The sequence below is a fragment of the Stegodyphus dumicola genome, chromosome X2 (genome assembly GCF_044657685.1).
Source record: "Stegodyphus dumicola isolate Sdum_Otavi_A_Nest chromosome X2, ASM4465768v1".
NCBI lineage: Eukaryota > Metazoa > Arthropoda > Arachnida > Araneae > Eresidae > Stegodyphus > Stegodyphus dumicola.
Genome location: NC_140781.1, coordinates 102,232,469 through 102,256,762, shown reverse-complemented (window position 1 = coordinate 102,256,762; position 24,294 = coordinate 102,232,469). Strand labels below are relative to the sequence as shown.

Sequence of the window (24,294 nt, the reverse complement as noted above, 5' to 3'; positions counted from 1 at the left end):
AAACGCGCAAGGTTTTTAAGATAAGAAAAACGGGTTTTAAAATTGCCAAAAAAAGGTTTCTTAGTAAATTGATTTAGGCGAAGCATGCAGAGCTTCATGAAGAATAGGTTATTTGAAATATGGTAAGCACAAATGCTATCAGCCCAAGGAAAGTGATGCCGTCGTTGAGCACTTTCTAAAGGGAATTCACTCGTATTCACGTTACAAGCACGGGCTTTAGAAAGGCCATCACACCCGTTTACAGACAACTGTCTAAGAGAAACTAGGTCACATTAAAGTTTCACTTCGATAAAAATAATTAAAATGCTTGCACAGGCAATCCGTTTCCTGTGAAATAAGCTCGGGACGAATAGCCAAGGTCCAGCAATATTATTCACTCTAAAACTAATGCCCCTCCCTCCCGAAAAAAGAAGGCAATATACAGATCACAAAACGCGAAACAATTATCACCACCATGCTGAAAGATATTAATGCCAAAGCGCCTTAAATTATATTTATCACTTTAATGCAGCGGTTCTCAACGGGTGGTACGCAAGAGAAAAATAGGCGGTACGCAAAGAAACAAAGTATTTTTAAACTATTAAATTAAAAAATTAAATACTCCAACATCCTGTTAGAGCTTTTTCTTTAACACTCGTAATTCATGTGATCTGAGCTTTGTAAAAGGACTTAAGCAAAATATTTTCACAAATATTCTTTTAGCCATAAATATAACAAAATTTGTCACAAATGAGTTTTTAAAAGGAGAAATAGAAATGGATGTGGTATTTAACAGGAAATAAAAAAAAAGTCCCTATAAAGAGATAATAGTATTTCATTAATTCTTTTAGAACTTGATTGAATTGTTAGAATGTCTTCACTTTATGCCACCACCATTTCCGGGCTCATATTGCTCTATTTTCAGTTAGAAGCAATTTTTTGCGCCGATTTGCTGTCTCTAACAGCAGATATTTTGTCTTCTCGTTGCTTTTTATACCTTACTTTTCTACGCGATATGAGCATATCGTCGTTTGTTTTTGATGAACTCGTAATATATTGTGCATTTAAATATTTGTGAAAAATAATAAAACAAACCTAGATTTTCAAAAAAATGGTTAGTATTGACTAGGCGGAAAAGTGATGATTCACAGGTGATAGATCCAGGATAATCTACTAGCACTAAGAATACTGAAAAAAAGAGCGGCGCCCGAACTAAAAAGGGTTGTGGGTGATGATTCTCCGCACCCAGGGTTTAGCAACTAGGTCCCCTAAAACCCTAGTCACCCTTTAAAACGACGAGTATATAAGGTATTTCTCCCACTTCCCTAGCGATCCTTCGTGGTGTAATGGTTCTGCACACTGGGTCGGTATTCCAGAGATCCGTGGTTCAATTCCCGGTGAAGGCGGTTGCATATTTTTCATCTTTTCTGCTTCCAATTAACCTAATGACAAGCCAAGCATTGCCAGGACTAGGTAGGCTCACACACTTAGAGAAAACCTTACATTACCAACAGCTAATGATATCGTTTTAACATTATTCAATGAAAAAGTGGCTAATGAACTTAATAATATTCTGTTATCAAATAAAATGATACAGTAAGTCGACAAATTCATGAAATGCAAACTCCATAAAAGAGACACTTATTCCAAAAAATAAAACACAGTGAGTATTTCGGATTGGAATTAGATGAAAATACTGATATAACGAAGTTTGTTCAATATTTTATTTACATACCTAACGAAGAAGATAAACGAATTGCCGAAGAGTATTTATTTTGTGAACCTTTCGTTATAGAGCAACTGAAAATTAAATTTTCAAAGTAATTGGCAATTTTATGTCTGAGAATGATATTCTTTGGAATAAGTGCAGTGCCGTATGCAGTGACGGAGCTAGGGTTTTAACAATAAAATATTCCGGTGTTATGACTCAAATAGAAAAATAAGACCTGAAACTAAATTTACTCACTGCTCCATTCATCCACAAACTTTAGTAGCCAAAACAGTCCCCCGAAAGCCTGAAAATCGCTTTGAATCAAGATGCGGAAATAGTTAATTTTATTAAAAGACGAGCTATAAATTTAAGAATATTTACGATTTTATGCCAAAAGATGGACAGTGAACATGAACGCTTTTGTTTCATTCCGAAGAAAGGTTATCCAGAGGCAAAGTTTTAAATCGTCTTTTTTGAAGTTCGATCAGAAATTCAAATGTTCCTCTGTGATTAAACATTTGAATTGCAAAAATATTTGTTTAAGGAATTATGATTGGCGCGTTTAGCATATTTAGCTGATAGTTTTGGAAAGTTAAATGAATTAAATTTAGGATTAAAAGGACAAAGTGTTAATTTGTTTACCATTAGAGATAAAATAAATTCAATTAGTAAAAAAACTCCAGCTAATAATCAAAGAAATGGATAATAATATTTTAAGGTTTTTATCACTTTTAAAAAGTTTTTTAACCGAAAATAATTTTAAAATAAAAAAGGAATCAGTATCCGACATTTAAAGTCATTGTTTTCCATTGATAAATAATTTCAACATGTATTTTCCCGAGAATTATGAAAAAGGGTTTGGTTTGGTTTATATGTTATGGTAAAGCCTCAAGGACTATCTGCCTAAGGGGAGGGATGCCTTCAAGGATGACTTTCTATGGCTTGGTATTCACGTTACACATGGGGAAACCAAGAAAAGAACCATGCAGCCAGCCCGTTCGCGGAATTCGAACCTCAGACCAAACTACCAGTGTTCAAGGACTTTACCGCTCGGCCGCTGGTAGGCCAATTAAAGAGAATGGAAATTGGATTAGAAATCCATTTTGTTCAAAGTACCTGAAGTTTTATCTCGTGAAGAAAAAGAACAATTGTTAAAAATTTCCTGTGATCGAACACTAACTGAAGACTGAAAAAATAACCCACTTGTTAACTTAAAAAGAATTTAAAGGCCTTTCAAATAAAGCTATTAAAGTTTTATTGCCTTTTTGCATAACCTATTTGCGTGAACAAGGATTTTCTTCCATGTTACATTTGAAAATAAACACAGACGAAAATTAAAAGTGGATCCTAATTTATGGTTAAAACTTAGAGAAATAAGACCAGACAAGAAATTGATCTCTCTTGAACAGGCTAAATTTTATACTAAATTTTAGAATTAAAGTATTATAATTTAAATTAAAATCTTAAAGACAATTAAAATGGCAACCAATTTTTAATCTTATATTTTTTGTGTGCATCTTTAACACAAATAGCCAATATGTTGTACAAATGGTAAAATATTGTTTTTCATATTTCTATATTGAGAAATTGAAAAATAATTATTGTAAAATATAGTGTTGGTCGTCAGGGCTCTGTTCGCCACAGTATAAAAAGTTTCGGACGAATAAGGCTGGCGTTTATCAAAAGATTCTTCTTAAAAGTCTTATGCTCCAACATGTGTGATACCTATTTTGGTATTCAAATAGGCAAATGAAAATTTATAAAATGTATTTGGCTTAATTAAAATTGCATCTAAAGCAGCTCAGAATTTACAGCCAACCTCATACACCTCAAACGAGCTTCCAATAGTCGAATTAAATAATTAAATACATCTTTAAACAAAACTTTAAATTTTTTTGACACTGTTCAGACAGAAGCTATTTTTTATTGTATATATAAAAGTATAAAGGGGAAAAACACGAATACTTCAAACGAGAAAAGTTAATCGGAAGAAGGAAAAAAGAAACAGAAACGAGAGTAAACTTGAAAAAATAAAAAAGCATTTAATATTAAAAAAAGTAAATAAATACGAACAAAAAAGAACTGATGAATGTATTGAAGAGAGGCGGTGGAAAACTCTTCTTCTCCCACTCCAAAAAATTTTCCACATCATCGACAACTTCATATTTTTTAGCAATCCCAAAAAAAACAGTAGTTCATAAGAGTATTTTTCGTCTTTGCGAGCTTCCGGGAAAGGTAAAAAGACGCAGAGAAAGAGAAAGCAGCAATTTATTTATCATTATAAAGGACATTTCATGTTTGACCTTTTTATATTATAGTAACACGTGTGACGGCGGTCTTGTGAATTAGGCATCAAAACTAGGACAATAGTCATGGGCAGACCATTTCAAAAAAATAAATCATAACATTTTAATTTTAAAATGTACACTTCGGACCTTTAAAAAAACTTAATTTCAGAACATTTCAATTAAAAGTCTACAAGTTTAAATGAAATGGCTACAAGACCCCTCTGCCTAATGAAATGACTACAAGACTCCTTCATGTATGCTTAATAACGTCATTAAGTCTTGTTTTTTTTAAAAAAAATATGACAAACTATCACATGCTACAAAACTGGCAATACATATTTGAAAAAGATATATTTACAGTCTATATATATATAAATATATTTCAAAAATATTTTCAGATGTTTTAAAAAGTATAAGCAAACAGTATAAGTACTCGAAAACAAATTTATTTACTGTAAAAATATTTGTTTGCAATTAATTTTCAAATACTTTTCCAACACTTCTTAATATAATACTTAATTATAGTGATTTATTTGGGAAAATACTAGAAGATTGGAGTGGAAACTCAACAAGCCTAAATGAAGTTTAAATAAAAATTTAAATGATGTTTGACGATTCTGATAGCTTGGAGCTACACACAAACCGAGAAATGACAAAATTTGATTTGCCGGCAAAAATATTTAAATCTTCCTTACTACTTTCGCTTAACATAGAATTCTACCAAAAAATATCAGAAATGAGAAAGTGGGTAAAATCCGACGGAAATTCTTCAACATTAACACGATATGCGAGGTAATGTAAATAATACAGAACAGCTTACAGAAGCATAATTTTAACAGAACATTACCTTCTCAAAATTTCGCCTTTTTCGATGATTAATGTTTGGCATATATCTTAATTGTCTTAATCAATCCGTCGAAATAATTAACTCAGATAAAGTAAACCTGTCTTTCGACCCCTTTCATTTGATTATGGTTTGAGTTAAGTATGTACTCAGTTATACGTGGTATATTTATTTAACCCAGGTTCGAATCCGACGAAAGAGTTGGCTGCATGAGCGTTTTCGTAGTTTTCCCCAGGTGTAAGTTTCCAAGTTCTCCAGCTCTTAGGCAGATATTCCCCGTGTGCTCTTCTGTCATCAGATAAACCAAACCAAACCCTTAGTCATCAGAAAAATAAATCACAGGATCCAGCTATGGTAACAACTTGAAAAAGAATTAAATGAAGTTTCATACAGAATCAATGGAAATTCCCTACATTTTTTCCTACGCATCGTGTACAACACGTAGGAATAAATATACCATTGATCATGATCTATATTACAACACCAGCAATATTTACTTATTTCCAGAAGTACGTCGTCGTAAGAGAGCTCCACCATACTCGACTTTTTCTAGTTCCTTAAAAGTTGTAACACTGTCTACGGAAGGCTCACAAAACGCTGTGTTTATCTACATGCATAAAACCAGACCTTAAATTCAGTTCTCAATACAGCCACCAGTCTTTCAAGAGTTACTTCGCAATGCATAAATTTGATTGCGATGCAATCATTTTCACACTTTTATCTGGTGACTGCAATATTTTATTCCTGACATTGCTCCATTTTGTTCCAATTCAGATGAGACGAGCGGCCATTTCACCTCTTATGGAAACAATTTCACTTTCTCGAAATAAGATTACCAGTCGCCAAACGATTGTTTTCTTAGGTTCACGAACGTTTGGAAAGATCTCTTTATTAAACGCTTTAACAACGTTTCCGTAAAAATGCATTCCGAAGTAATGCTCAATCATAAATTCGTTCTGCTTGGTTAAAATTCATCTTCACCTTGGATTAAACAAACGGGTTTTGAAGTTAACAGCATAAACTGCAATTGAAATTTCATAAGATACTATATTACTTGTGACAATATATGAGTATCATCTCTTGAAACAATTTGCCATTAATATCCATTTTGGAATTTCCATAATTTTTGAAAGTTCGATATGTGCAACTTTCGGAGCACCCTGTATTTCCATCTTACTGATGAAACTCCTCTTCTCCCAAACCTGTTAAATCACCATCGTAATAGATAGAGTCGTATAGATAGTACTATCTACAAATTCTCGAGTAATGAGCAACAGTTTGTGAAAATAAGAAACAGTAAAATAGGTACATTCTAAAGGTTAACAAAAACATACTGTTTAATTTTTTATACACATCGAAACCTTAATTAAAGAAATAAATGAACAAATATCTACAAAAAAATATTGAATCTAATAAAAGTTCATTCACCTGAATTTTCTTTCGCAATAGCTAGATCATAAAATTTCCAGTTTTGGTGCACAAATATACATGAAAAGGTTGCGTCGCTCAAAAAAATTTGAGTTACTAAGAGTCTGAGCGAGGAAAACGCCGATTCCTTAGATTACCCTTTTTTATCACAAATATTTGCACGAATCAATCAAAAGCTTTTCAAGATTCAAGAAGTTCGCGCTTTTCAGTCGGGAAATTCTTTAAGCACGGTTTCTGAAATAAATTCCAAGTGATTTTCTGAGCCACTTTATCAGCATACGTTGTATTTGGAGGAAAAAAAAAAAAAAAAAAAAAAGAGCAAGTTTTACACCATTCCCCTTCCTAAAAAAAGAGATACTATCCATTTCTAGCAGTTTCCTGAAGATTTTATTTACATTCATTTCCAAAATGCGACAAAAGATAAACTGTACATAGAATACCTTAGAAAAATAAATAAATAAAAATTTTTAAAAAGCTTAAAATTGTAAGAATATACTAAAAAACATCTCAAACTGAGATTTGTTAAAAAAAAACTCCTCGTCTAAAAATTTAAATTATTTAAAAAAATATTTGAAATGTTGGCGATTTTTTGTAAATAAAATTTCTCCAAAAAATAAACAAACTTGAAAAAGTTTCGGTCATCGCACTGAGCTGAGTTAACTGTTGTACACTACGAGATTCGTTGTTTGGTTGACCAAAATAAATCACAACAGGGATGCCTTCAAAAAGGGCTTTTTAAGGGAAACCGGCTTGTCTTAATGTTACACACGGAAGAAACCACAAAAAAGCCCATACAACCAATCCCGTTCGCCTACATTCGAGCTCAGGTCGAACTACCAGTGTACAGCGGTTTTAACCATTCGGCTAAGAATTATTAGTCACGAAAGATTTGATTTTTAATAAATATATTCATCGTGTACTACAGCTCATGTCTGTAATATTATCTACATATTGCAAATGATGGGAGGGGACCTAAAATTCTAAAATACAGGTTTTATTTATTTTGTTGGAATGCTGTCACGTACAGTACGAGTATTACAGGCACCAAATGTGATACAGGATGTTCTAAAAGATGGTGATACACAGATTTCCTTTCCTTACACATTCAATTTAAAACTAGTGATTTCTAGTCAAAGTAGTCATTCAGACTCTAGTGGATACACAAGCGTTTGCTTGTAATTACGAAGTTTTTAAAACAACATGCAAATTACCTCCGCACTGAGCACAGCAAACGTTTTGTAAAAGGAAACTCTTTCTTTTCATGTGACCCTCGTAGGATAAAGACCCGAATTACTAATATTCATTATGCTTTTATAAGTCACAAACTAAAAGCTGCATACCTACCCGGGTAAAATTTGAGAAGACCACAGTTAAAAAAATTTTCACCAGAAACTGAGGCGCTTATTCAAAATTTAATAAAGCTTAAAAACTGCAAACCAAATTCTTAATCAACAAAGCAATTAGCTTTCGTTATATAGCTCCCTGCTAATCTGCTGTCTGAATTTAAATCGCGACTGTTTGAATTAGGGACTTGAACTTAAGTCTATACAAAAACGGGTAAATAGCTTACATCAATAACATCGTTGTTTAGATATTGCCCAGAATTTTGCACGTAATGGTATGGAATTTGCTTTTTACACTTTTAAAAAGCAATGAACATTTTATTAATTCGAAGCTCCCCTCTATGTCTGTGAGGATTATGTAAAAGTTTAGATTTTGTTTTACAACGTATTCCACCTATAGTATTTAAACCGTTTAAAAAAAAAAAAACTCTGTAACTCAAGATATGTACGACTAGGGTCAAAACTTGTTTATTGTTCTTGAGACTTACCTCACCAGAACACAAGTTTACGAATTTTATCGTGGCTAGGAAAACAGAACTGCGTCTATCCAACAGGTTGTAGAGACATTGGGTATTGTTTTAAATCAGGAAAGATGAAAAATGAGCAACGCCTTCGCCGGGTATCGAACCGCAGATCTCTCAAATACACGCCTAGCGTGCAGACCACCACACTACGAAGGCATGCTAAGAAGGCGGGAGGAATGCCTTATATATTCCCCCATTTTAAAGGGCGACTGGCGTTTTAGGGGACCCAATCACCAAATCCTGGGTGTGGAGAATCATCATCCACCACCCTTTTAGTTCGGGCGCCACTGTAGAGACATTAGGTATTTTTTGAAAGCAAGAAAGATGAAAAATGATCAACGCCTTCGCAGGGAATTGAAACACGGACTTCTGGAATACGCGGCGAGAATGCAGACCTCCACACTACGAAGGCATGCTAAGAAGGCGGGAGAAATACCTTATAAGGTGACAGTGCGACTTTGCCCAGTTCCATCCCAATTTTTCAGGAGAATCTCCCAGAGAACGGGTCCGAGTGTCTCCTATCACCAAACCACTCAGGAGGACTTTCGGCTAGTCGTGTATTTTAAGTGCCGCCATACCGCAAAAACTTATACACTTACAAACATTCAAGCCTTTTCCGGATTCGAATCCTGGCCCAATGGTATGGTATCCAGGTACTGTGCCGATCAGGGGACAAGATCAAAATTTAAAGAAATAAAGCTTGAGGCTATTTTTCTCTAATACCCGCCGTGTGAAAGGAAAACAGATTTTGATAAGCATTGGCTTTCAGCAAGAATAAGCAGACAACAGAGCTATTCGAATGTCGCAGAAATTCTTTTTGCGCCCCCAGTTGTTATGGCTATGGTATAGTACTTGAAGCACAACGCGCTCACAGTCTCAGAAAAACAATGTTGAATTTCACTCGAAGAAACCCAGTATATTTCCCGCTTAACACAGTGAGTGCCCTCAGCTTAAGTTTCTTTCTTTTTTTTTTTTAAGGCCATTATAGAGGAAGGAAGCTTGTAATTCAATAGTAGAAGCAAGAAGAAACAGTTGAAGGGATGGGGAGAAAAGTTATAATATTATTTAAAAGAATATTTATAACAAAGTGGGGCTAGACTGGTACGAGCTTTGCTAGTTGCGAAATTTATTTAAATTTTACCTAGAATTTAAAAAACTATTAAGCATATTCCGCTAAAAGTCAGAAGTACTATATATCCTCGAGAAAACCGGAACTAGCGTGGCTGGCAAGTTCTCTTAACTTTGTTAGTAATATTTAATTTCTATTTCAGCTCAATATAATCTCAAAATTATTTGCTTATTTTAGTACCTTTTTTTTTTTTTTTTTTTTTTTTTTTTTTGGAGATCACAAAGTCGGAAGAGAGGATGCAATTTATTTACATTTTTTGGATGAATAAATGCGTAGCGCTATTAAAGTATAATTAAGGAACTTGAATACGTTTCTTGCAGGCACAGAAAGGTTAAAAACGCTCTTTTTCATCCCTTACGACAGATATCTAAAAGGCTTCCTCCCATTCTTTAACTCTACTAAAAAACTCTTTAAACCATTCCCCTTACGTCATACTTATATTTACTGCTGACGGGTATGGAAATCTTTCATACCCAGTCAGCAGTAAATATAACAGTTACCATAACTGCTTTTAAATTATTTCGGGTAAACTGGATTTTCGAAATTGAAAACAGCATGAAAAACGAGTACAGCGCATGAGTTCATTTCTCCAAAATTTGTATGAAAGAAAAAATGACAATTGTGTTAATTTATTTACAATCAAACAGGAAGAGTTTACAGCAAAACAGCTTAGAGGGAAAAAGTTCCTTAAAGGATCTTCACACAGCTTTAGTTTGTAAGTACATTAGATTTGAGGAAATCTACAGAAAACTCAGCAATGACTTCTTTCGTCTAAGAAAAGAGCCCGCAAGGAAACTTCTAATGTTCAATGTTTTCATTCCTTCAGCACCTACCAGCAAATATTATCACAAGTGCATTAATAAAACATGAGAAACTGAGGATCACTCAATTGATATTCCAGAAATCAGTGGTTTTTATGCAATTATATCCAGAAAATTTAAGAGAAAGCGTCGATGATAAATGAAATGGAAAATAAGACATTCATCTCGAATAAATGGCGAAAGCGCAAATTAACATAAAAGCGTTATTTTCAACTGCTTGAATGCACAAAATGTTGCATAACAAAGCACAGAATATGATTTCTCATTTTGATTTTTTTTAATATTACAAAGCAAAATATGAAACTTCAACAAGCGTAAGTGAATCATATCAAATAAAAAAAACAGGCAGTCTGCTAGACTGCAAGGCAACGGAGCCCCTCTTCTCTGGTGTATAATAATAATAATAAATCAAAAAACAGGGAATTCTACGAAATACATTTTATCTTAATTCCAATATTAAAATATTACGCACATTTGGAGAAAGGAAGGGGAAACTAAATGAGAATTTTATGTAAGGAAACCGACCTTAAATTAACACCATTTCGCGAATTTAGCTCCTAAGTCATTAGTTGGCATCAGACAAAAAAGTTCAATTTTAGTTTTCGTAACACTTAACGCTGAAGAGCGACAAGTGGTCCACCAAATAGTAAAACCGCTGAACACTGGTATTTCAATCTAAGCTCGAATCGTGGAAAGCAAGCTGGCTGCATGAGACTTTCAAGTGTCTCTCCTCATGTGTAACATGATTAAGAACGAGTTTCCCATAAAAAGTCTTCCATGAATGCCACAAGAAGACGATAATTAAGTTAATATTGTCAAAAAAATCATGAAATCTTCCATTCAGTTGCTGCCGAAAGGGCTTTTACATTAATTACTCCCCAAAGCCATATCTTCTTCCACATTTAAATTTCACTAGACATATCTGCTTTACCAAAGGGGAGCGGCTTCTGTAATAGCTCCTCTATTTTTGAGACAGCGAAAAGTTTATCAAAAAATGTAAAATAATTTAAATGTTGATATCATACTGATAAGCTGTATCATATATGGTAGCTTTCGGGACACATGCGGCTCTTTTGCTTGTTAATCGCGGTTCGCATTGTAATAGGGTATGGTTTTATTTTTGAATATAATTACAATCTAAGGCCCATCAGTCGCAGACTAATTGAATACTAGTAGTTCAAACTGAGTTCGAACCCAGGCCAACAGGCTTGCAGCATACGTGTTTTTCGTCGTGTTCTCCATGCGTAAAGAGAATACGAATCAGTTCCCCAAGAAAGTCCTCCACGAAGGTCTCCCTATCCTTTAGCATGTAGCCCTCTTCTGCTTTGACTCATCAGAATAAGCTGATTACAATTTGAAACTTATATCGTACTACAAACGCTTTAACTGTCAATAGGTTAATCTTTAAAATTACATTTTATGTATAATACACACACTGGCCAATGAATTAGAAACCTTTGAGAATTTCATATGAATGCGCGATAGGGATGAATTGTGCAAATTTTCTTTATGACGTGGATTACACGAGTGCTCTTCACGATGAATGAAGTAAAATGGGAAAAACGACAGATCTTTCACCATTTGAAAAAGGGCTTATTGATGATGCCCCGTTTAGCAGGAGCCTCGATTTCGAAGACATAAAATCTCACAGGGTTTTCAAAAGTAGCCATATCAAAGGTTTTCATAAGTTGGAATTAGAACCCACAGTCCTTCTCTGAAAGACGTAAGTGCGGTTCGAGCACGGTTTTCCAAGAGAATGATCGGCGTCGTCTCCGACGAATTGTACGGCAGAACAGGGACTCTACAGATCGTCAACCAAGGCTCTTCCCAACAGATTTTAGCTCGAACCATGCGCAGAGAATTGCAGACGATATGAATGCATCGGCGGGTGCCTTGAGAAAGGTTACAGCCGAAAACATCGCGGACGAAAACGTCGCGGAGAAAACAACGCAAGGCAAAAACGTCGTACTACAAAACATCGTGGGAGAAAACATCGCAGTTCTAAAACGTGGTACAAAACATCGTCGTCGAAAATAAAGCAGTTCAAAAACTTCGCAGTTTAAAAACATCGTCGTCGAAAATATCGTGGTAAAAAATAAAGTGTCTATAAATCATCGCAAGACGATAACATCGCAGACATGCTTTTTTCAGGTTTTAATAATTGTAAATGGATATTCCCATAATAATTTGTGACCGCAAGATGTGAAGAAGGATAATTTTTACTTTTACATTTTTTTATAAACTAATAAATTTTTGCTGAGAAAATAAGAAAATTTAAGCATAGAAAATTAATGCAACTTATAAGCACTAAATAGAATTTTAAAGTGACATAGTTAACTAAAAAAGGCCATTAATAAATCATTTTTTATAAAGTTTTTACTGGAATTTTTCATGAAAAGTATTATCTATAATTTGCATTTAATTGTCCATGCTTAAGTTTCCTTCTTACTTTTTTAAGCAAAAATTTATTAATTAATAAAAAAATTTGAAAGTAAAAATTATCCTTCTTTACATCTTGCGCTCATAAATCATTATGGGAATATCCATTTACAATTATTAAAACCTGAAAAAGCATGTCTGCGATGCTATCGTCATGCGATGATTTATAGACACTTTATTTTTTACCACGATATTTTCGACGACGATGGTTTTAAACTGCGAAGTTTTTGAACCGTTTTATTTTTGATGACGATGTTTTGTACCACGATGTTTTAGAACTGCGAAGTTTTCTCTTTGCGATGTTTTCTCCCACGATGTTTTGTAGCACGACGTTTTTGCCTTGCGTTGTTTTCTCCGCGACGTTTTCGTCCGCGATGTTATCGGCGGACACCTTGAGAAAACCACTCATTTCTGCCCGACATGCGAGAATTCATTTGCAGTGGTGTCGGGAAAGAAGACACTGGACATCTGAGGATTGGAAACTGGTAATGTGGTCAGATGAATCACGCTACACCTCATTTTGCTCTGATGGAAGACGTCGAATTTGGCAAGAATCCCATGAAACATGAATCCATCTTGCCTTACTCGCATTGTGCAAGGGTCTGGTGGGAGCATCATGATATGGGGCATGTTCTGCTCGCATAGAAGTGGTGTCCTGGTGTTCCTCGAGGATATACAACTGACTTGCAGCGTATCATACCTGGATACGGAAAACTACTTCATAATACGTAGCATGGATATATATATATATATATTGTAGAACTGAAGAAAGCAGATTGTACATTCTGCTACAAGAAACCGCAAATACTATGTATGGGCTAAATAGAAATAAAATTCAGCGTGATAACAACACGTCATTTTGACTTGTGCTTTATTTATCATTAGTGTATTTTCTAGATGATCAAGGCTATTCGATATATAGAAATTACTTTACATTGTCTTCCAAAAAATATTAATATTTTCATGCTCATTAATGTTATCTCAATATCTATTTCATATCTCTAATTCTTGACTTAAACGGTTATCAAAAACATTTCCAATGCATTTAATTAGATTAAATGATTTCAACATGAAAGGTTTTAGATATTCTTCTAAATTGTTTGGTTTATGTGATTATGGCAAAGCCTCGAGGGCTATCTGCCTAAGGGGAGGAATGCCTTCGTGGAGAACTTTCTAAGGGAAAATGGGCTCGTCTATACGATGCACATGGAGGAAACCAGGAAAACTGCCATGCAGCCTGCCCGTTTGCGGGATTCGGGCCTCGGACCGACCTACCAATGCTCAGCAACTTTACCGCTCGGCCGCTGGTGGGCTTTCTTCCGAAATGAACAGCGAGAACACTGCAATTATTTTAGAGTGTTTTCCTACGGAATTAGTTCATCAAAAAGCACAAAATATTCACGCTCAATAATGTTCTTTTCAAGTCAACTACAATGAAACCCCGCTATATCGAATCAGGCTTATAACGAAACCTCGGATATAACGAATTAACATTTTGATTTCCTATACATTTAAAATGCTAATTTCTACAGCTATAGCGAATCTCCGAATGTAAGAAAATCTTTAAATAACGAACTTTATGGATATTTTCGACCATTTCTCAGAATTTTAACTCAAGAATGATTAACCCTCAAAGACATCTACGTTTATGTTCTTAAGATAGCGGAAAATACCTTTCCATTACCATTCTTTTATCTGCATCCCATCTTTCTAAGTGTTTTAAACAACAGGTTGGTCAGGCAGGTTTAATACCTAATTCGGGAAAAACCAGTGTACATTATAAGCATATCTCAGGAGGTCTGCTACAAAAATTATTATTCGTAATCATAAGCGCGTATTTTATATGGATGGTTTGGTTTATTTCATTATGGCAAAGACCTCTATCTACCTACGGGAAATGATGCCTTGATAGACGACTTTCTAAGAGAAACTGTCTCGTATAGATGTTATGCATAGGAAAAACCACGACGACGGCCATGCAGCCAGCCCGTTCGCCGGAATTATAACCCCGGTCCGAAGTACCAGTGTTCAGGGACTTCACTGAACTGCTGGTGGACCCGGATTTACAGGGAGATACGTATTTCGCGAAAGGTCTCAACCATAAATTTTTAGTAAGTAATTTATGTGTGAAATTGTTAGCGTATGGTTAGAGTTGTGACTTATCTCACTTGTCTCACAGTAATATCAGAACAAGTCACTAATTTTATTATGCGAAGGTCAGCAGGACAGTATCTGTCTTTGGGCATGGGCTTTGGACACTTTATAAATAAAAGGATGACTTGTTCAGCTTTCGCCCCAATTTTCATAGAGCATCTCCAGAGGGACAGATCCGATGGTCTGTGGCCCCTCTTTTCCTACTACCAAATTAATCGAAAAAAGGAGATCAAGAGGATCAGGTTCGAGACCCAGCGAGGACTCTGGTCACTTTTCATGTCTCTTGCTTCAAAATAGTTATTGAATCTACAAGCGACGCCCGAACTAAAAAGATGGTGCACGATAATTCGTTAGCACCAGGATTTTGCGACTGGGTCCCCGAATTTCCAGTCGCCCTCTAAAAGGGCGAGTATATAAGGTTAGTTAGTTATGAGCACTGGCCCCCAGCCCACCTAGAAGGGGAAACCTGCCATATGGTTATGAGAGGACAGGCCAAGCCACAAAGGCATTAAAAAATAATTAAAAAAAAAAACGTAAAGTAGATACATACATTCCAAACACTCTCAGTGAAATAGTATATAAATGTGTCGGTTCCATTTCTGTATTTTTTCCTAAGTTTAAAATCTTTATAAGTTTTACTTTTAATTAGTTATTATTATTATTCAAATCTTCTTTATATTATCAAAATTCATCTTAAATTTATAACTTACCTCAATTATTTCTGTTTTCAGTATGATTTTCTGCTTTGTTATATCTCGATACCAATTTCTTCTTATTCTCATTCACAGTTTGCATAATATCTCTTGCAAATTTTCTGAAAAATTTATAATTACTAAATAAATCCTCAAACTTCTCAAATTTATATTTTTCTCTCACACTTCCAGTCAGGCAACGACAAAATGCTTTGAATTGCCGAATTTATTACAAACTTTATATATATCATTTCTCTGGAGGTGGAACCTTTTTAAGTAAGCAGGGAACCTTCCATGTGCAGTGAGAATTTGAGTGACATCTGCATCTCCTAAAATTCCCATTTTTTTGCTAATTTTAAAACATTTTAAATAGTTTTTGTTTCTTTCAGAGAGATTCCATAACTTTTTCCAGTCTCTAATAAGCTTGTCATATATTATACTACATGTCCTCTTTTTCGAATCTTGAATAAAAACCCTTTCAGTCCCTACCCCCAGGAAGGCTTCTTTCGCTAGAGCATCCGCTCTCTCATTCCCATAATGACCAGCGTGAGCTTTGATCCAATGTAAATTCAAAATATGCTTCTTTCGTAGTTCGAAATATATATGCTTAATTTCATTAACAACATTATTCTTTTGAAAGGGGCGGGAGAACGCCATAAAAGCAGATAAGGCATCTGAGTATAAATTAATATAATACCCCACGGATAATTTCTTGATACAGGATAAAGCCATTTTAATTGCCAACAATTCTGCTTGATAAACTGAATTGCTTGGTTTTAAAGTAAACGTTTTGTAATTAATTTCAAAACCGTGGAAAAATACAACATAGGCACAGCCGATGCTCTCCGCAAACCCTGATCCATCTGTCTATATTCTCGTGGTGCTATTATAAAGCATTTCTCCCGCCTTCTTAGCGAGCCTTCATGGTGAAGTGGTCTGCACTCTCAGCGCGTAATTAAGAGGTCCGTGGTTCGATTCCCGGCGAAGGCGTTGCATATTTTTCATCTTGCCTGCTTCCAAAAAAATATCTAATCTATCTACAGTAGCGCCCGAACTAAAAGGGTGTTTGGATGATGATTTTCTTCACCCAGGATTTGGTGATTGGGTTCCCTAAAAATCCCCAGTCGCCCTTTAAAAGGGGGAGTATATTAGGTATTTTTGCCGCCTTCTTAGCGAGCCTTCGTGGTGTAGTGGTTTGCACGCTCAGCGCGTAATTGAGATGTCCGCGGTTCGATTCCCGGCCAAGGCATTGCATATTTTTTCATCTTTCTTGCTTCAAAAAAATCCTGATGTCTCTACACTGTCAACATTTATATCAAATCTCTAATTCTAGCTTTAAATATTTAACAAAAATATTTCCTATCACTTTAATCATATCGGAAGACTTTAGCTTGAAACATATAAGTTCATGAATATTCTTCAAAAATGAACTATGTTTATTATGCCAATGTCTCATTTAAAATTTGGTTCGCTTTTCTGTCATATGTTATGACATAATTTAGAAAAATTACCCAGCGAAACAAAGGTTCACTAAATACATAAAACACATTTGACAATATATTACATTAACAGTCTTTAGTGTAGCAGAAATGTTAACAGAATTATGTTAGGGATATGAAAGATAATGGCTTAGAAAATGGATATTAATACTTACTTATTCAACAGAACATGGAAAATTGCGATTAGACGGATCATGAGTAGCAGTCATGAAACATCACAGAAAGTAGTGAATTAGAGGAGACAGAACAATGAAACCGATGATAAAGATAGCAACGGTGTACATTATGACAGATTTGAGTCCCAATAGAGGTTTCTGCGGCGGATCCGAAGATAATGGACTGGATCTTCTTCGGTGTACTTGGCAATCTTCGATTCCGAACTCGTAGACAACCGGTGGAGGCGGGACTGCTAGAATGGTATTGTCATCGATGAAAATGTGCTCTTGGAAAGCAGCAATGGGACGCTGCGATCTGGACCGGTCCATGCAGAGACCTACACCTTCGACCGTGCTAGATAAACTACTATAAGCTCTTTTCGAAGATGTGGAACCTGCAACATATTCGGCAATTAATAATGATTAATAATGACTGCTTGGAAGGCAGAAGCGGTGCGAGACGGAATATGTAGTTAAAGACATCAGCTTCAAACACCAGTCACCTAAAGCTGATAAAGGGAAACAAACTCTATCCAGAAAACACCTGTTTGCTCATGCGATTGGTCCGCAGAAAAAGTTCCTTTCCTTAATTAACCACAAAAAATTATTTTTGCTATCAAGCAAAAAAGGTACAAAAATTAAGCAAATAAAACCTGCAATATGAAGCAATGGTTTAGTATGGAACCATGCTTTTCAGAAAAAGCAAATTGACGGGATGCGTTTAAAACAACCTATGCTTTGCCAGTGCGAAATAAATTAAGCAACCAAACTTGGGTATTCTCTCTATATAATCAAGTTAAATATTCTGCCCGGTCTCAGACTAGCTGATGACAGAATTATAAGCTATCTATTACAGCTCCAAAATGAAAAGTTTAATTCGTATCATTTGAATAAAATCTAGGCGCGAATACTTCCAACTCGAAAGGGGAACTTAATAAGCTACTAAACACATTCTTCATGGATAAAAGACGCACGAGTGGTTCGGAAAGCAGAACATTTCTGAACGCGAAGAAGCGGAAGCCACGGCATTTCTGCCAATCTTCCTGTTCCACGATTTTCTGCTGTAATAAAGCGCAGCCTGAGCTAGAGAGAGAGAGTTGAAAAGCAAAAACAAGCGATAGCAGCGCCTTACAGCTGATAGATGTGAGAGGAGGACCGCCGAAATGATAAGTGCATCTAAGATCCTCCGAACTCGCTCACACTTTCAATTACCTTCTCGGTCTAATTCTAGCGCAGACGTTTTTTATTCCTTTTCTTCGCACAGACTATTAATAGCAAGAATAAAAGCATGCATTCGATTATTAATCGACAATGAAAAGAAAGGGTGTGATGAAAACAAGTGGAAAGGTGTTCCGAGGCACCCGGCCAAGTTGGCTCGAGAGAATCAACTGCTGCGCGGAATACCGGTCAGAGCACTTTCCATCGGTGGCGCTGTTGCGAGCCGACAGAGAAATGAGAATGAGCGTAAGGACACGATATATAAATACTAGACGGAGATAGGGGATGGGGGATGGGGGATGGGACGGCGAAATATGTCGGTAACTCCGAAGGGCTTTCCGAGATTAATTCGCTTGTATTTATGGTGACGCAATGGATTATATAATGCGACGGAAAGAAAACAAACATTATGGATAAACATCACGAAAATCATGAATATTACATATCATGGCTCTTACATCAGAATAAAAAAAATTGGGAAATTCTAACACTTACAAGAAATAAAGGGGCAAAGAAGGAAAAAAAAAGCATACGATAGCTTAGAAATTTATTTACTTATTTATGATGGTGAACAAAAGCGCGTTTTCGTTTCGACTTTTTTCACAAAATAATTTTTATTTATTTTACAGCGATATAATAAAGACAAAATAAGAACAGATAGGAGAAAAAATATAAATAACAAAGTTATATATCTTACATATAACAAAGACACGAGCGATCAATACTGTAAAATTTCGCCGACAAAACAACAATACGGTTTTTCAAACATACCGCAGTCTAACTTGAAGTTATTCATTTAAAATGTGTTTATCAAGGAAGTTGATGAGAAGCTTAATACTTTCAAACAAATATATTACTTAAGAACGCACGGAAAGCGTACTCTCAACAAAGAGTATTCTCAACGTAGTCATGAAGTTTCTTTCATAATTTCATTTCACACGTGTTAAAAAAAATATTCACATTAATATTTATCTACATGAAGAGTTTACTGTGAGTTCGGCTTACTAGCATCCTCAGAAGCGCGTAAAAATTTTTTACCCGACAGTAAGAAATTTCTCGCTGTATTATAGGAAACCTAAAATCGAAATTATTAGAAGAGTATCAATATTTTACTTGGAACATGTACTTGGTGAAATGGTGATAAGTTAAACTGTAGCTAGTTATTTGATGATATGTAAATAACTTTTTGTTCTCATCGTCAAAAATTAATTTTAATTTAAAATTTCAGTTGTTGAAGACAGAAAGGCAATAATTTTTTTTTTTAAATTTAAAACCTCGACAAAGAAAATTTTGAGATAATTAATAACTAAAAACACATATTTCTTTAAACACACATACATTTTATTTATACAACGTACCTATATTTTACTTATTATAGGAACTAATGCATAGAACTATTAACTATTCCTAACGCTGAGTTCTAAAAGGTTAAAAATTGCGAAAGTAATGTGACAAAATGTACTAATTACGAAAGCAATGTGACAAAATCTACTTTATTTTAATGAATTTCCCATATTTTTAATAGCAACGCGTGCCGATAAAGCACATTAAGATGGTACTGGGCAATGTTTAGAGATAGTAAAACGTTCTGCTGACGTAAATCGTCATCTTAATTAATCTTATTTTTTATTTCAATTGAAACAGAAACGGATTGTGCCGTTAGGTAAAGAGATAATTATTGCTTAGCCAGAAAAAGTAATTTTTTCTTTTTATAAAAACAGGTAAGTTTTAAACTGTATAACCTTTCGAAACAAAATACGATAAGGAAAAATAAAACATCCTCGTACGCAGTGTAATAAAAGCACAGTTAACCTACGGAGAAAGGAGAATCAAATGCTCGAATAGATAAGAATCGTGGTAAGTATGAATAAATTCTACTGGGCTGAAGAAAAAAAAAAATCTCATCAATCTTCTAAACACCGATTTCTGAAATTATGGATCTTTTAGACACAGTGCTTTAATTCCACAAGATTTCTAAACCCAAGAAAGAAGCATTCTGTCATTCAGTCCCTCGTAAGATTAAATTCGGCATTCAATCATTTGCACCTAATCTTAAATTCGACAGAAAAATGGCTTTAAAGGAAATTCAGTTGAGTCCAGAAATTATCGACAAAGCTTATAAAGATGATTAAATCACACACGGACCCACCGATGAGTCACGAAACCCTTAAAACAAGCTTAAGATCCTCTCGTTTCTATCTCTAACGGTAAAACCAATGCTAAATCACCACACGTTCTTCCGAGCTATTAAAAAAATGATTAATACAATTTGATTGTATTTATTGCTCATGAAGTTAACTTCCTGTTTTTTTCTAGCCCCCCCCCACAGTTTCTAATTTAGTAACTAATTCATATCAGCACGACAAAGCAGAACGTAGAAGCAGCAAACAGAGCTACAAGTTAACTACGCGCTTAATCCAATCTAGCAGTCTGTTTAGAGAAAGATTTTTGGTTTACTGTTTGAGTTCTTAGAGTTTAGGTTCCGAAATAACTACGTCATCAGCGTTACGCAAGCTTTGTGGCATAGATTAATCTAGAAATGACGCAATCTAGAGGAATTATTACGATTTTTTGAATAGAGAGGGAGAAGTAAAAGGTTACTGTTAGTTAAAATTACAATTTTGACTTACGCATTTTTTATGTTACAAATATGTAAGAAAAATCAAGAATATGTAAAAGATAAATTATAATTTAAAGTAGCAACGTAAATTAATTTTTCCTTCTGTATTGTAAATATAGTATCTCTATTTGCACTGCGTTATTTTGAGATTTATTAATGTAATATGACTCTTACATAATTCTGATGATGTAAATAAAAGTAAAACAGCCAATAATAATTTTACAGCAGTATTAATTATGCAATCATATGTAAAGTGTACTGAACTTAAACTAATTCAGTCTGAATTAAGATTTCACCCTGAACATAACACACTTGCTCGCTACTCTTCGGCCTAACTGGTCTGCTGCTTTCTTCTTATTGCAAATCTACCAAAACTACAAACTTTTTGTATTAGGCACAAATAATATGCAAACTTGTTTGTGGCCGCTACCTGCTTACTAAAAAAAAAATGAAGATCTAATCAGCCTTCGCTTCCAGTTTCCTATTTATTATGGATCAATATTTCTACGCCATCAAAATTCCTGCTGTTCATTTCTTCTAAGTTTGTTTCTATTACATATATATTTAAAAAAAAAACTTTTCATTTCACATTTTCAGAATGCATGTATATATATATTTGTCAAGTAGAATAGAATATTCAGTATGCATAGCTTGCATGTTTTTGAATTTTATATCCATTTTAAATAATGGCAGTCATTTTGATCTTAAGTGCGCTAGCAGTGCCATACGAACCGTAACATTACACCAAAATCAGCAAAGTAATGTAAAAAGTAAGAATAGAAAAAAAAAAAAAGGTATAAATATGTAGAATAAATTCAAGAAATCACAGACATAGCTCCTTTGAAGACACGTCATTCGGTCAATGTAAGATCCGTCAGGCCTTTCTAGCAATGAGAGATTATCAGTTCTTACACTCCGAGTCTGCAGTTGGAATATATCCGTTATTTAAAGCTGTTTGGCTTATTTTCCTTTACTAAGTTAATCAGATTAAATGATCCAACTTTGGCAAAGATCATCAACGATCAAAGTATATACAGTCTAAGTGACAAGTAGCGCGATTTTGAGGTTACGTTAATATTAAGGGCTTCAGAATCGGCTTTTCCACATCTCAGATTAGCACCAATGATTTCCTAGACGCCTTGGAAGTATGAAGAAATTTACCGTCAGTTTAAGTGAGCCTGGGATTATTTGCCATAGTACAAAGAAACGCAAATCAAATACACATGCTGGTGTTTAATTGTCGCAATCCCTTTTTTATTTTCTTCTCTGTCTCTTTTATTTATTTTGCCAAAGCACAAATCTGATGGTAATTACGTGTGCTAATTAATAAATTGTGCTATCTTTTAATTATTACCTTCGTTTTGGATTTACAATAATTCAGCGATCTAGAAAAGTTTGAAGATGAATACCTGAAAGAAATGGAGAATCGGAAGAATGAATTTGTTTTGGGTGAAAGATTTATTTCCATTTGGAATGAGAAGAAAAGAAGAGATAAGTTATTTGATTATCTGAATATGGTAAGTCACCCGGCAAAGGGTAGGAATGCCTTCGTGGAGGACTTTCTAATGGAAACTAGATTCATGTAACACACGGGCAAAGCCACGATAAACAACCATACAGTAAGCCCGTCCGAACAAGGATAGAACTCCCATCATTCAGCGGTCTTAAATTACTGGCCCAAAGGTGGGACGGGAAGGAAGGGAGAAATAATTTAAAATAATAAGTAAAGAAAGAATGCTGATTAACAACAAAAGTCAATATGACATTATAATGGCCACTAAATATACATACCCTAATGCACATAGGCTTTAACGACGAATTAAATATAAACCGAAAAATGGTTGGAACAAACCAAACAGCGTCGCTGTTTCTTACAAAATCAAAAATTAATGAAAACGAAAAGATGTACGCATTTAGTGATAGTGAAAATGGTGATGCCTTTGTACAGCTATTACGTTATTTTGAAGCAAAGACGTGAAAATGTGCTATAGCCTCGCCGGGACTCGAACCCTGGACCTCTCGAATACGCGTCGAGTATGCTCCTAATTACACCACGAAGGCATGAAGAAAAGAGGAAGAAAATACCTTACACCTTTACTCGTCCATACTTTTCAAAATGTTCCCATATTTGAAAGTGTAAAAGTGTAGGCTAAAAAATTAGTTGGTTTGCTATATGTTAGTATGTCTCAGCTCTTGTGCTTGCCAGGGAAATAAAAGTGTTGAGTTTATTTGCTGATGGATACATTGGTGAAAACAAAAATATCGTTATAATGGCAACGAATTTACATGTAGCACATTAGATTTGAAAACTAAAAATATAACTAAGTTTGTTTGAGCTGCTCTGTGACCACAAGAGCTATTCAACGAACAGTGTGATACTGAAATTTCACGCAGATCTACTTTTATCTTCACAATTAATATGAAGTAAGAAATGTGTAAGAAATAATAAAGATACCATAATAAACTAGCAATTCAAAAAATTCAAGATTTTAAACACATACTCATAGATTTGTAATTACAAGTTACATACGAAGACCATATTCGTGAAGCAATTATTAACTGGACATAAACGGTTAAGGAGATTTTCGAAAATCTTTTTAGATCAATGATAATTAAAAGACTGCTGGATGAGCTTAAAATAAATAAATAAATAAAGGAAACACAGAAATTATCAACTAAAAATTTAAAAACTTAGTGTGAAGCGGCAACTCTTACGATGAAGAATCCCGAACTTGTCATCTTCTACAAGCCTTTGCACATAATTCTGCAAAACATTTTATTAGTCTTTATTGAAGTGTGCATTATTCAGGTACATCGTGGCATTACATGCTACGATTATTTTGAATATGGTAAAGTATGTGACGGCTATCTGGCTAAGGGTACGATCATCATCATGGAGGACTTTTTAAGGGAAACTAGCTTAATTGGAGTGAACTAATGAGCAACCAGCCCCTTCGCAGGCATTTGTGCTCCGTTAGAGCTACCAGTATTCAGCGGTCATACCCCTCGAATGCTAATGGATTCACGCATTAACAGCTAATAATGTGTCCTTTAATTAGGTTTAAATTAACTTTAAATTAATATATAACGCACACTCTGAAAAGTTAACTTGACACTAATATATTCATTATAATGCCAAATATTTCAATGAAAACTTCGAAAAAATATAAAAAAGAAATTTGCAAACTTTTGCTTTATTTCAAAATTTAACCGGAAGTTATAGCCTTTGATCAGAAATCACAATGGAAAAGGACATCACGGATTTACATTTAATTTCATTCATAATACATTCAGATCCGAATATGAAGGAAAAAAAACCTTTTAACACAAAAATCAGCATACGAGTGAAAATTTAAATATTTATGAATAATATGAGTGAAAATTAATTCCAAAGCATTAACTGTTACGTACTGTTTGAGCAGCATATACGGGAGAGAGGATACAATTACA

The 24,294-nt window shown here is 34.6% G+C and overlaps 1 protein-coding gene across 4 annotated transcripts in view; it reads right to left on the bottom strand.

Moving 5' to 3' along the window:
* Positions 1-24,294, bottom strand: part of LOC118187670 (BTB/POZ domain-containing protein 10-like) — a 270,159-nt gene that overhangs the window by 140,829 nt on the left and 105,036 nt on the right. The window contains exon 1 of one of the 4 annotated variants that reach the window (XM_085809833.1): positions 17,007-18,448. The exons of 2 other annotated variants lie outside the window; for them this stretch is intronic. In XM_085809833.1, the coding sequence (XP_085665959.1) occupies positions 17,007-17,047 (41 nt within the window). In that variant the 5' untranslated portion in view covers positions 17,048-18,448. Of the gene's footprint in view, positions 1-15,370; positions 15,395-17,006; positions 18,449-24,294 lie in introns of those variants that run through there. One more of the 4 variants, XM_085809835.1, reaches the window with a different exon arrangement.